The 12,275-nt window shown below is 53.7% G+C and overlaps 1 protein-coding gene across 4 annotated transcripts in view; it reads left to right on the forward strand.

Annotated features, from left to right (window-relative positions):
• The window catches only part of Myo7a (myosin VIIA), a 78,501-nt gene that overhangs the window by 37,601 nt on the left and 28,625 nt on the right, over nucleotides 1-12,275 (forward strand). For all 4 annotated transcript variants that reach the window (XM_087212000.1, XM_087211997.1, XM_013067417.3 and 1 more), the window contains exons 12-19: nucleotides 145-284; nucleotides 1,248-1,458; nucleotides 1,945-2,080; nucleotides 2,415-2,521; nucleotides 7,744-7,881; nucleotides 9,527-9,685; nucleotides 10,021-10,113; nucleotides 11,934-12,028. In XM_087212000.1, coding sequence (XP_087068126.1) covers nucleotides 145-284; nucleotides 1,248-1,458; nucleotides 1,945-2,080; nucleotides 2,415-2,521; nucleotides 7,744-7,881; nucleotides 9,527-9,685; nucleotides 10,021-10,113; nucleotides 11,934-12,028 — 1,079 coding nt within the window. The remainder of the gene's footprint in view (nucleotides 1-144; nucleotides 285-1,247; nucleotides 1,459-1,944; nucleotides 2,081-2,414; nucleotides 2,522-7,743; nucleotides 7,882-9,526; nucleotides 9,686-10,020; nucleotides 10,114-11,933; nucleotides 12,029-12,275) is intronic.

Below are 12,275 nucleotides of genomic sequence, written 5' to 3' on the forward strand. Positions count from 1 at the left end.
GCAGGGCTTTGACAAGGAGCAGGAGCCGTTCAGGCAGGAGAGGGTGCTCGGGAGGCCAGAACAGCTCAGTGTTCCATGGCTAGGCTAGAGCGAGGCCACAGTGGGTCCTCATGGGACAGTGTGGCTGACATGGCTGCCTTTCAGGGAATCTATGGGCGTCTCTTCGTGTGGATTGTGGAGAAGATCAATGCAGCAATTTACAAGCCTCCCTCACAGGAAGTGAACTCCCGCCGGTCCATCGGCCTCCTTGATATCTTTGGGTTTGAGAACTTTGCTGTGAACAGGTACCACGTGGGGCTCTGCTCAGTGGGAAACGTCATGTCTCTATCTTTAAGCCACACTGAGCTTGCTCCTTGCACACAATTCCAAACTGCTGGGAATTTTGACTTCAGTTACCCTGGGGGCCTCTCTGCCTTCTTTTCTCTTCCTCTCTCTCTCTCTCTCCCCTCCGCAGGGTCAGATGAGGCCACCAGGTGGTAGAGGAAGGCCCTTACCCTGTCTCAGACATTTGGGAGGCAGCCTCTGGTGTCCAGGCCCCATGGTCATTGCTGACCTGCCCAGTGTCTCAGCTACAGGTTGCCTTGAGGTGTGCAAGGCCTGAGCCAAGCTGAGCATCAGGGTCTTAGCCACCCTGAGCACCTGTACTCTTGGGGGCCGTGTGAGGGACTGAGGGACAAAGCAGGCACAGGTGAATCCTGGGGCTGGAGGCAGCCAGCCCTGCCCCACTTCCCAGTTGTGTGACCCCTGGTGAGTCCCTTCAATTCCTGTAATGCTCAGATGTCACAGAGCTCCCTGTCCCTTATCAAATAACCCACACCCCATCCATCCCCCTCAAACACACCCCATTTAGGTGGGTCATCAGTCAGGCTCTGCTGACCCAATCCTGCCACCCCCTTCCTTCCCACCTTTCAACAACACTTTTGCTATCTCTTTACTACCCCCCTCCTGTTCTCATAGGTTCCCCGTGGGGTCTGGTGATGCAGGGAAAGAGGCCTGATCCCTGGCTTCCAGCCTCGCCTCTCCCCAGACTCTCTGAGTAAGCTCAGGGAAGTCTTTGGCCTTTGCTGGGCCCTGGTATCTTCTTCTGTAGGTGGAGGGTTGGGGTTGAGCGGCTCACCCCTCCTGGAGGACTGGAGGGTCCACAATGGGGGTGACTTACCGAGGGTCATGCTGCAGACAGAGGCAGAGCTGGGCACAGCGCAGGGTGGGCCTGAGCAGCATCCCATGCAGTTCCTGCACCCCTGCAGCTTTGAGCAGCTCTGCATCAACTTCGCCAATGAGCACCTGCAGCAGTTCTTCGTGCGACATGTGTTCAAGCTGGAGCAGGAGGAGTATGACCTGGAGAGCATCGACTGGCTGCACATCGAGTTTACAGACAACCAGGACGCCCTGGACATGATCGCCAACAAGCCCATGAACATCATCTCCCTCATCGACGAGGAGAGCAAGTTCCCCAAGGTGGGATCCCACCACTGTGGCTGCCTCCCACTGCTTGGGGAGTGGACAGGTCCCTTCTCTGAGCCTCACTTTCCTCATCTGCAAAATGAGACTAATGACACCAGCCTCACAGGGTGCCTCTGGACCAATTTCAGGGCAGTCACCTGACAAATGGGAATCAGCTGTACTTTGCTCGGTCCCAGATCAAATAATGAAGGTCTAAGCACACAGTTGGTGCAGAATAGGTGCTCAAGACAGAGCACATGTCTTGGAGTGGGGAAGTGAGGGTTGCTGCCAGGATTTGAATCATAGGGAATCAATGTTAAGACAGGAATGTGTTTTCAAGATTGTGTGGTTCCAATTTACTCACTTAACCATGTAGGGCAGTGACAGCCCAGAGAGCTCCTGTGTGGGTATAAAGTCATAAGAGGGTGCAAAGACATGGGTTGAAAAGGCAGCAGGGTCTGGGAGGGGGGCAGCTCGCCAGTGGCCCCTCTGCTCCCACAGGGCACTGACACCACTATGTTGCATAAGCTCAACTCCCAGCACAAACTCAACGCCAACTATGTGCCTCCCAAGAACAACCATGAGACTCAGTTTGGCATCAACCACTTTGCAGGTGTCGTCTACTATGAGACCCAAGGTACGAGAGGCTGTCTGTCTGTCTGTCTGTCTCTGCCTGTGCCTGACTTTCCCCACACCTATTCCAGGAGAAAGATCTCCAGGTCCCTTTCAGCACAGAGAGGAAGAGAAGGGACACAGGAAATATGGTGCTCAGTATTGTTTTTCCAAAGATTTAAAAAAATATACATTTAAAACTTGTGGTAAAGTATATATATAATATAAAATTTACCATTTTAACCATGTTAAGTGTATAATTCAGTGGCATTAAGTACATTTACAAGGCTGTACAGGGGAGGCTTCAGTCTTGGAGGGGCAGAGCTGGTGAGGTGTGACCACTCTTTGCCACTGCCCAGGCTTCCTGGAGAAGAACCGGGACACCCTGCATGGGGACATCATCCAGCTGGTCCACTCCTCCCGGAACAAGTTTATTAAGCAGATCTTCCAGGCCGATGTCGCCATGGTAAGGCTGCTGGGGATTCTGCTGGGCGGGAGGGGTCCCCCACAAGCCAGGCCTGCATCAGGCCCTCCCTTTTCTAACAGTTTCACCTGGGCCTCTGGGCTGCAGAGCAGGGATGATGGGGCTTTGCTGCAATTCCAGGACAGGCTGGAGAGGCCTCTGAGATACTCCCCTCTGGTCCTCTTGTGCCAATTTTGAGGTGTGGCTGGGGCACAAGGCCTAGAGAAGAGCCACATGAGAGGTCACAGAGCTGAGCCTGGTCAGGACTCATTACACCCCTGGGCCTCCAGCAGTTAACAGGAATGAAAGGGTTCAGCCTCAAGCATACAAGATGCATATGGCACACAGTCATTGGCACAAGGGGTGAGTGCCACCCTGGACCCACGTAGATGGCAGAAGACTGCCTCTCCTCCCCAGGCCCCAGCTGGCATCTGGTGGACTTTCCTTCTGCAGGGTTGTTTACCCTTTTTAAATTTTTATTTTTACTTTTTGCAGTGCTGGAGATCAAACCCAGGGCCTCACACATGCTCAGCAGGTGCATACCGCTGACCCACTTACCTAGCCTGCCTTTTTATGTCATATTTTCTTCCTGCCCCATGGCTCCCTGGAGGTGCCATGAGAAGGTTTTGGGGAGGGCAGAGCCCCCATCCCTCAGGCACTATGCTGGTGCCTAAGCTACCTCAGGGCTGCCCCCGCCTCGGTCGCAGAGTTGCCAGGACCCCAGTTTTCATCCAAGATCTGCCTCTCTCCAGGATAGATTTCCCCACTTTCTGACCCTCTCATCCTCAGCCCTTGCCTCCCCGTCTTACCTGCCTGTGGTTCCCCTTGTAGTTTCTCTGTGGTTATTCATCCGGCAGTCTCCGCCAGGCCGCGGCTTCTGCAAAGGTAAAAGGCCCAGCCTGGGGCCTAGTGGGAGAGGCCTGGGCCCCATGGGTAAAGGGCTGGGCTTTTGCTACTTTTTTGGAGTGTGGTTTTTTTGGATTTTTTTGTTTTTGTTTTTTTTGGTGAAGTGGTTTTTGTTGTGATTTTTGGTTTTGGATTTTTGCTGTTGCTGTTGTGTGTGATACAGGTATCTCTGTTTCTGAAAGAGAGAAACTGAATCCTGAGAGGGGCAAGACTTGCTCAGGTGCGCTGTGAACCATGGGCAGAGCTGGGAATTGAATCCGGGTCTCTTAACCCCTTTGCCCCACTCCCCTGAGTCTCTTGCTCCTCCCACCACCCTTGGTGACTTGGTCAGGTCCTCTGTGAAGAGGAGGCACATGCAGTCTTTCCTGCATTTTGCAGATGAGGGACTGAGATCAGAGAAGGGATGTGATTCACCCCAATCACACCATGCTGGGACCAGGAGCCACCACTGCTTGGGCATTCCAACCGCTGCTTTCAGGTCATGGCTCCCAAGTGCTTCAGGTCCTAAAGGTGCCCCATGCCCTTAGCAAGAGCACGACGCTGCCTCCCTTTCTCCACCTCGGTTTCCTCTCTGTCCAATGCTGACATCCCCTACAATTGGCCTGATGCTGAGCCCCTCTTCCCCCTGCTGCCAGCCCCTCACAGAGCTCTGGAGCATTTTACAGCACCCCAGCAGCAGAGCAGGGCCCCGGCATGCCAGGGCTAGGGAGCTTGTCTGGACAGTGGCTGTTCTCCTTGGCACAAGGATCACTCTTTCCTCCCCAACCCCAGCCCCCTCACAGCCAGGTAATGGGGTGCACATGAGCCCAGGGAGAGGGCTCCCAGACATTTGAAGCTCCAGCACCTGGGAAGGTTCTGGTCCAAAGCCCACATGTTTGGGGTCACTCTGGAGAGAGACAAGTGTGGCTGTGGGCTCTCACCCACTCTTTTCCTCTTGTTCTCCCCACCCTATCACTCTGCCACTGTCATTCCTCTAGTTTGGTTTTGGTTTTATACTCTGGATGAACCTCCTATTCTCCTACCCTGCCTCTCTCTCTCCTCTATCTCTCCAAAGCTCCCAGAAGCACCCAGAGCCTCTCCATGTGCTTCTGTTCTGAGGTTCCCTCCTCCCCGAGGGGAGCCCCCATCTTCCGAGGACCCATGTGGAGGTCCAGGCACAGGAGCTCGAGCTGTCCAGAATAGCCCTACTCCTGAGGGCAGAGAGTTAGGATAGTGACAGACTTGGTACCAGTCACTTTTCCTGGGCACCTCTTCTGAGCTAAGCACATTACCACCTCAAACACCTCACTCAACCCTGTGGGTAATTATAGCGGCACCCTAACTTTACAGCTAAGGAGCCTGGGGTACAGGGAGGCAAAAGGGCTTGCTCATAGTCACACAGCTTGTGATACAAGAATCAGAACGAAGCTCTGTCTGTCTCAGCTCAGTGCAAGGCCTTGTGACATACAAGTGAGGACCGAAGTGAGGTTTTCCAAGTCTTTGTGTCATCCTCTGCCAAATCTGTAAGTGTCACAACCAGGAAATAAAACTGCTTTGCAAGTGCTGGAAATATGATTACTCTTCTACAAGAGGATGGCCACCAGCTTGGTTAACTGTGAAACATTGAGTCATAGTTTATTCAATGGCTGTGCTGTTGTCACTGCTCTTGTCAGGATGAAAGCTCATGGCCCTTCCTGTCACCTCAGTGCCCATCTGTACAGGTCCCCAAACCAAAAGTTTTCATCCTCTGGCTGCTGCATTCACCTCCCTAGGGTTCCCAGGGCCACCGCCTACCCACCCAGCCATCCCTGATGAAGGAACTAGGGAGCCCAGAAGAGGGCAGCTCTCTATGGCAGTGATTAATGTCTGACCCCAGTCATGTGTCCTGGGCCCTCTGTCCACAGGACACATCTGCCTACTCCTTATACAGATGGATTTCTGCCTGTCACTTGTCTGCCCCTTGTCAGACACCAACTCAGGTGTCTTCCCTTAGTTCCCCTCTATGGAGCCATTTAACATTGGATCAATCTTTACCCCATTCCCAAACATCTGCAGATTCTCCCAGAAAATAATAAATACCAGGAAGATTGGCCTTTTCCTCAAAGAAATAAAACTAAATCAGAAACCCAAATGACAAAGGATGTGTGGGCATACCCCACAGCATCATAGATCCCATTCATGTATTCATTCATTCATTCACTAATTCACTCATTCAATCTACAAGTATTTATTGAGTGCCCATTATATGTCTGACACTCTTCTAGGCCCTGGTGACTCAGTAGGTAACAAAATAGAAAAAAAAAATTCCCTGTCCTCATGAGAAATATTTGAGCAGAAGGAGGGAGCCGTTAGTAAGCCAATAAATAAGTAAAACATGCTGGATGGTGTAAGTGGTATAGAGAAAAAGCAGGGAGGCAGGAATGAGGTAGTAGGCCCTGCGACTCTGTGTAGGGGTCAGGGAGGGCCCCCTGAGAAGGCGGCAGGAGCCAGGGGCACCAGCCCTGTGCATCTGGAGGATGGGCTTTGCAGGATAGGGGATGCCACATGCAAAAGCCCTGAGGTGTTCTTTACACTGAGCCTGCCTCGTGTGACCTAGGCAGGGCCAGGAGCTGGAGTAGCTGGAAGGGGGTGAGTAGGTGCTGGAGAGCAGAGGTCTTGGGGGACTGTGTGTCCTCACAAGGTCTTTGCTTTCCTTGGAGTGAACTGGGAGTCACTGGAGAACTTTGAGTTGGGAGTCGGATTCTGGAGGGTTTGAGGGTGGAGCTGGGTAGGATCTGCTGACACACTGGATGTAACTAGAGGCATGGAGGGTGGTTCCTCAGTTTGGGGCCTGAACGGTTGGGAAGTGAGAAGTTTCTGTGAGTCCAGGGACAACACTAGGAACCAGTTTCAGGACACATCAGTTGAACGAAGTGTGGATTGGTACATGTATCAGCCCTGGTGTCACAGCAGTAAACAGGCTGACCAGCCTGTCCTCAAGGGGCTCACAGCCAGGCCTGGCAGAGGAGACAGACACAAAGCAGTATTTCCAGCTTAACTGAAACCAAAGAACAATGTGTGTGTGTGTGCATGTGTGTGTGTGTGTGTGTGTGTGTGTGTGTGTACGCGCTCTGTGTTGCCTGTGTACTCCCCGCAGGGCTCTAACAAAGGCTGGGTATAATCCAACCCAGACAGCCCCTCCTGCAGGAGGAAGGTCACCAGTGCTGCTACTGGATTGATTCACTGACAACCCAGGGGCCTTTTCCAAATAAAACTAAAACAGAAAACACTCATATTTCAGAATTGTGAATATTTGCTCTTTCTTGGTGGATTTCACTAGTCTGGGGCACACTGTCTAAATTTAGCATGGGCTAAACTCCTTTGTCCCCAAATACCTCACACATCTACAGCTGTACCCCTGACTTTTGATGCTACAGGATATAAGTGAACTTACAGCGGTAAAAAAATATAAAATCTTACAGTAATGATCAAATTCACTAATAAATTCTCACCCTAATGAAAATTGCCAGGAAATCAGAGGCAAGAAAATGTGTGGACTAGAACGCAGGTTCTACATTCAGTTTCTGTCAGCTGAAGTTTCCCATCCTATTTGTTCTTGGGCCCTCTCCCCTGAATTTCAAAATATTGTGGAAGAGAACCCTAACAGGGCAGAGAGGTGCAGGGGGGTGGCTGACTGATCGTCCAGGAGGAGCTTAAGAGGATTATCTAGGGGTGCTCTGGTTACTTCTTAGCCTGCTGCCGCCAGGCTAATCCAAGTAGTGAGGTCACAGGCTATCTGCCCACCCCCTCTCTTTCCTTCCCCCTCCCCACAGTTCCTAGAGGCCAGTGACCATCCCAAGCTGCTGTTTATTGAAACACACCCTGACCTCTGACCCTCTTCTCTGCCCTGTCTGGTGGAGACATGACATTATTTTCTACTTTGGTGACTGAAGCTCAGCACCATTTGATGATCTGCTCAAGGCTACACAGCTAGGAAGCAGTGGGCCAGGGTGTGAACTCAGCTTTGCATAACTCCTGTCTCTGAGGTGACCCCAGTGTCCTCAAGTGACCTGTGAGACTGAGAGGGGCTTGCCAGGAGTGCTGCAGTATACCAGAGCGGGAAGGACCTAGGGACACCTGGGAGGTCCTGGTAGACTCCCTGGCAAGAGGGCATCTGGGGTCCAAGCTCTAGCTCAGAGCAGGGGAAGGGGGTCACGAGGAAACCCTGATTACACAGCTGTCTTCCTCCGGCCTGACCCAGCTGACCTCCCTTCCAGCTTCCCTCCCTTCTTTCAGGGCGGCTGTGGAGGGTGGGAGGGCCAGGCGAAGCCCCTCCCATCGCAGTCTGTCCATCCCCCCAGGGCGCCGAGACCAGGAAGCGCTCGCCCACACTCAGCAGCCAGTTCAAGCGGTCGCTAGAGCTGCTGATGCGCACGCTGGGTGCCTGCCAGCCCTTCTTCGTGCGCTGCATTAAGCCCAATGAGTTCAAGAAGCCCATGGTGAGTGGCCATGGCCAAGCAGGGGTGAGAGGGCATGGGGACGGGTCAGGGTGGGATGAGGGTAGGTGAGTGATGCAGGATTTTATCCTGTTTGGGAGAATGGTGGGCACTTGAGGGCATATAAAAGGGGTACCCACATTTGCTGAAAGTGCAGGTATGCTGGAGAGAGCAGGTTTAAATCCTGGCTCTGCTACCTCCAAGCTGGGCAAATGCAGAAAAGTCACTTACTCCTCGTGAGCCTCAGTTTCCCTGTGGTTGGGAATGGGACCCATTATACCCACCTCCTGGGCACGTTCCACACAATGGTGCATGCAGACTGCCTGGCCCCTAGTAGGTTCTCGGTGGATGCCCAAGTGGCTCATGCTGCTGCCCCTCCTTTGAAGGCCCCCTCCTGCCACCCACTCCTCCTGGAAGCCGCCTGCCTCCTCAACTGGGACCCTTCTCATTTTTGACTCTTAAAAATAACATTTGTTGGGCTCTTTTTGTGTGCTTGGCACAGCCTCATTTGGCTTTTGCAAACAGCCTCTGAGGAAGAGCCCATGTCCCAGCTTGGAGAGGCAGGATTGGGACTCAGGGGAATCAAGCCCAGACCCCAGAAACCCTCTCCTTCCAAAGCTAGGTTCTGAGAGGTGTTGTTTACCCAGAGGCCTGGGGGTAGGCTGAGGGGAAGCTGGGCCATGGGGTCTGGGGCAGGAGGAAAGGAAGGCGGGGAAAGTGGCCCTGAGGGAGAGGAAAGAGGCTGCGGAAACCAACCATCCGCACGCACTGTCCCCAACAGGAAATCATTTCCCAGCAAGGGCGAGGCCCTTTAGGACTCAGGTCTGAGAGGCAGAGGGTTCTCTCAAGCTCAGAGCTGGGAGCCCAGAAAGGCTGAGGCCAGTTGGGTACCAGTTCCCTGGCCTTGAGATGCCCTTCTCTCAGCTCAGAACTTGGCATCTGTGGCCTAGACCTTGGCAGCAGTCTCATCAGTGGTTCCCTCCTATGCTCCCCCTTGCCACCCACTGTCCCTTCTGCTGCAGTGACAATGTTATCAAATGCAAATCCAACCCTGTCTCTCCCTGCCCCAAACCTTCCCTGGCTCCTGTCATCCAGGGATGAGGCCCAGCCTCCCTCCCTGCCTCTGAGTCTAGCTGCAGCCCAGTGCCTGCTTTCTGCTTTCTCTCATCACCCCCACCCTGAACCCCAGGCTGCTCTGCCCTGCAACCATCACAACAAACACACAACTTTGTAATCCCAGCATGCCCAGAAGCTGAGGCAGGAAGACTGAAAATTTGAGCTCAGCCTAGGCAACTAAGTAACATAAGGCGACCCTGACTAAAAAAAAAAAAAAATTAAAAAGAGCTGGGGATGTAGCTCAGTACCAAGGCCCTTTATTCAATCCCCAGCACCACAGAAACAAATGAAAACAACTTCATGTGAATTAGAAAAATGTGCCTCTCATTGAAAGCATTGTTGGATCAGGTTCATTGGCAAACCAGAGGGGCCACAGATCTGACCAACACACTTTCCTCAGCTTCTCAGGGCAAAACCCTAGAATGTGGTCTGAATAACTACAAATCCATGATGGCTGCCACATGGGTGGCGCTCCCAGGATTATGCAAATTACCCCCGCCCACCTTGATGCCTCTGGCTGTGTGCTTGGCAGCTATTTGACCGGCACTTGTGTGTGCGCCAGCTGCGCTACTCGGGCATGATGGAGACCATCCGGATCCGCCGCGCTGGCTACCCGATCCGCTACAGCTTCGTGGAGTTCGTGGAGCGGTACCGAGTGCTGCTGCCCGGTGTGAAGCCGGCCTACAAACAGGTCTGGGGGCCTGGGGCACAGATCGTGGGAGGGGAAGGTCCCAGCTCTGGCATGGCAAGGGTCCAGGTCTCACACTGGGATAGTGAGTTGAGCATGACATCTGCTCAGCCACCGCAAGGACTGCTGGGAAGAGTGGGGGCCGGGCAGTGGGACACGTCGTCACAGGGCTTCTAACACCATGGTGGTTGTCATCAGACTGATAGGGAGAAAGTGGAGGTGCAGAGAAGGTGGGACCTGGCTGGGGTCACACAGCCAGTCAGGGGCAGACCTGTGGCAAGGACACTGAGAGGCCTTCCTGCTGGCAAAGCTGCCCATTCCCTTGTACCCTTCTCCAGGGTGACCTTCAGGGGACATGCCAGCGTATTGCTGAGGCTGTGCTGGGCACCCATGATGACTGGCAGATCGGCAAAACCAAGATCTTTCTGAAGGTGAGTAAGGGCCTCTGTCCAGGTCTGCTCTGGGACTGTGACTTCCATTAAGGGCGGGGACTGAGAGGTTGTGCCTGGCTGGGTAAGGCCCTCCCCAGTCACAGCCCTGACCCAGGTTAGAAGCTAAAGGTCAGAGGCCTTATCTGTTAGCCGAATAGCAGGAGGCCTGGATTCAAATCCTAACCCTGTTTGTCAGCACAGGGACTTTGGCCAAGTCACTGACCGTTTCTGCCTTCTTCTCCTATCAATAAAATGAGATGAGCTTGAGGTGGTCTAGAGTGTATCTGAGGTCCCTTCCTGTGGTTTCCTGCCGGGCAGGCTTCCGAGGGCTGTGGTCAGCAGTTGCCACCCATCTGTGGCTCTGTCGCAGGCACCCTGAGTGCAGCAGCTCAAGCCCTGGCGTTCACAGCTGCCTGGGTGGTGGAGGAGGGGCAGGAAGCCAGGCCCGGGAGTCATGGTCTTGGAGAACTTGCTGGGAGTGGGCCGTGCCAGGGCAGCTGCAGTGGGGACTGTGTGGGCTTCTCCATTTCCATTTCTTCTGTGCTAGATTTCAGGCTGTCCTGGGTGGTAGGGCAGGGCTCCTGGCTGGTGTGCGGGTGGGGCCGGTGGCTAGGATGGCTGTCAGAGGAGTGGGAGGACCCAGACCACAGCTGGGGAGTTTGGGGACTAACTGGTCTTACTCCTTCGAAGCCGAAAAGCTGTGAGTCAGTCCTGTACCTCCCGAGCCCTCGTCTCCTCACTGAATAAATGTGCCAATACCCCCAGCTATGCAACCTGTAACTGCAGGCTGGAAAGCACATTCTCTATGCCATTCAATCCTTCTATAATGTCAGTTATTCCAACAACTCTGTGGATTAGGAAGTATTCTGGCCATTTCATAGGCCCAGAGAGGAGGAGTACATGGCCCAAAGTCAGGCAGCTGGGAAGCAGAGAGCAGGGCTTCCAGCCTGCGATGGTCTCATGCCCAGCCCTAGTGTCAGCAGAGGAGAGCGGGAGGGAAGCATGGCGGCATCTAACACCAGAGAACTCAGAGAAGTGTCCTCATCCTTATTTTTCTGGGCTCTTCAGATGTGGTGGTGTTTTGAGAATAAAGGGGTCCATGTCTCATTCATTCATTGGTCATGATGAAATCCAGGGCTAGTAGCTCTTCGCCACTATTCCTTGTCTGTCTGATGGCTTTATCGATGTGGCTCCCCTGTGAGACTCTCACCTGCCTAAAGGCAGAGGCCTGTCTGCCTGGGCCACTGAGACACCACTCTGGCATCTAGCTCGGTGCTGGCACACAGGGCCATGCCATGAGTGTCTACTGAATGGATCAAGGAAGTCGTCCAGCTGGAGTGAGGGGTGAGAAAGAGAGAGGGCTGAAGGTATCAGCCAGGCCTGGGTCACCATCAGGGTTGTGTTTAGGAGGGTCAATTGGGCTCAATGTAAGGGAGGACCAGAGGGGAAATGATAGGGCCAGGAGATCGCTGAGGAGGAGGCTGTTCTCAAGATTCTGGGGAGAAAGGACAGTGGCCTAGCCAGGGATCCTGGGTTATCTAGCACTGCAGGGCTGGGCAGAGATGGCAATGGGATGGAATGTTGAGTCCTCTCATCCCATCCAGTGAAATGAGGCTCCTCTGCTCCTTTGGTCCCATCAGGGGCCCTGGGAAACAGCCACAACCTATAGTGATGTCAGAGGCTACTCCGTGGGGGCCTGAGCAGACCTAGGAGCCAGTGGGGCCCCACTGGGACCTGGGCTCTGAGTGAGGCAATTGAGTGCCCACCCGGGTCCAAGCTGGTGCCCTCCAGGAGGCATCATTGGGAACTCTACCTTCCAGGACCACCATGACATGCTGCTGGAGGTGGAGCGGGACAAGGCCATCACCGACAGGGTCATCCTCCTCCAGAAGGTCATCCGGGGGTTCAAAGACAGGTATGTGCCCTGACTAGCTCCCGCCACCTTGGCCCATGTGCACGCACATGTGTGCAACTACTACTTCCTGACATGAACACCAGGAATAACCATGCACACCCAGAAATAAGCACCATGCATGGCATGCGCTCATGGTGTCCACAGTTCACGCCTCCTTTATTTTCTCTACCTCTTAGCAGGCGCCTGCTGTCTAGTGTGGGGAATCTCTGTCATCCATTGGGCTGGAGATGGCTGTTAATGTGGAGAA

This window comes from Heterocephalus glaber, unplaced genomic scaffold, assembly GCF_053883595.1.
Source record: "Heterocephalus glaber isolate CG9 unplaced genomic scaffold, H.glaber_assembly_v1.0 deba00001428, whole genome shotgun sequence".
NCBI classification, from domain to species: Eukaryota; Metazoa; Chordata; class Mammalia; order Rodentia; family Bathyergidae; genus Heterocephalus; species Heterocephalus glaber.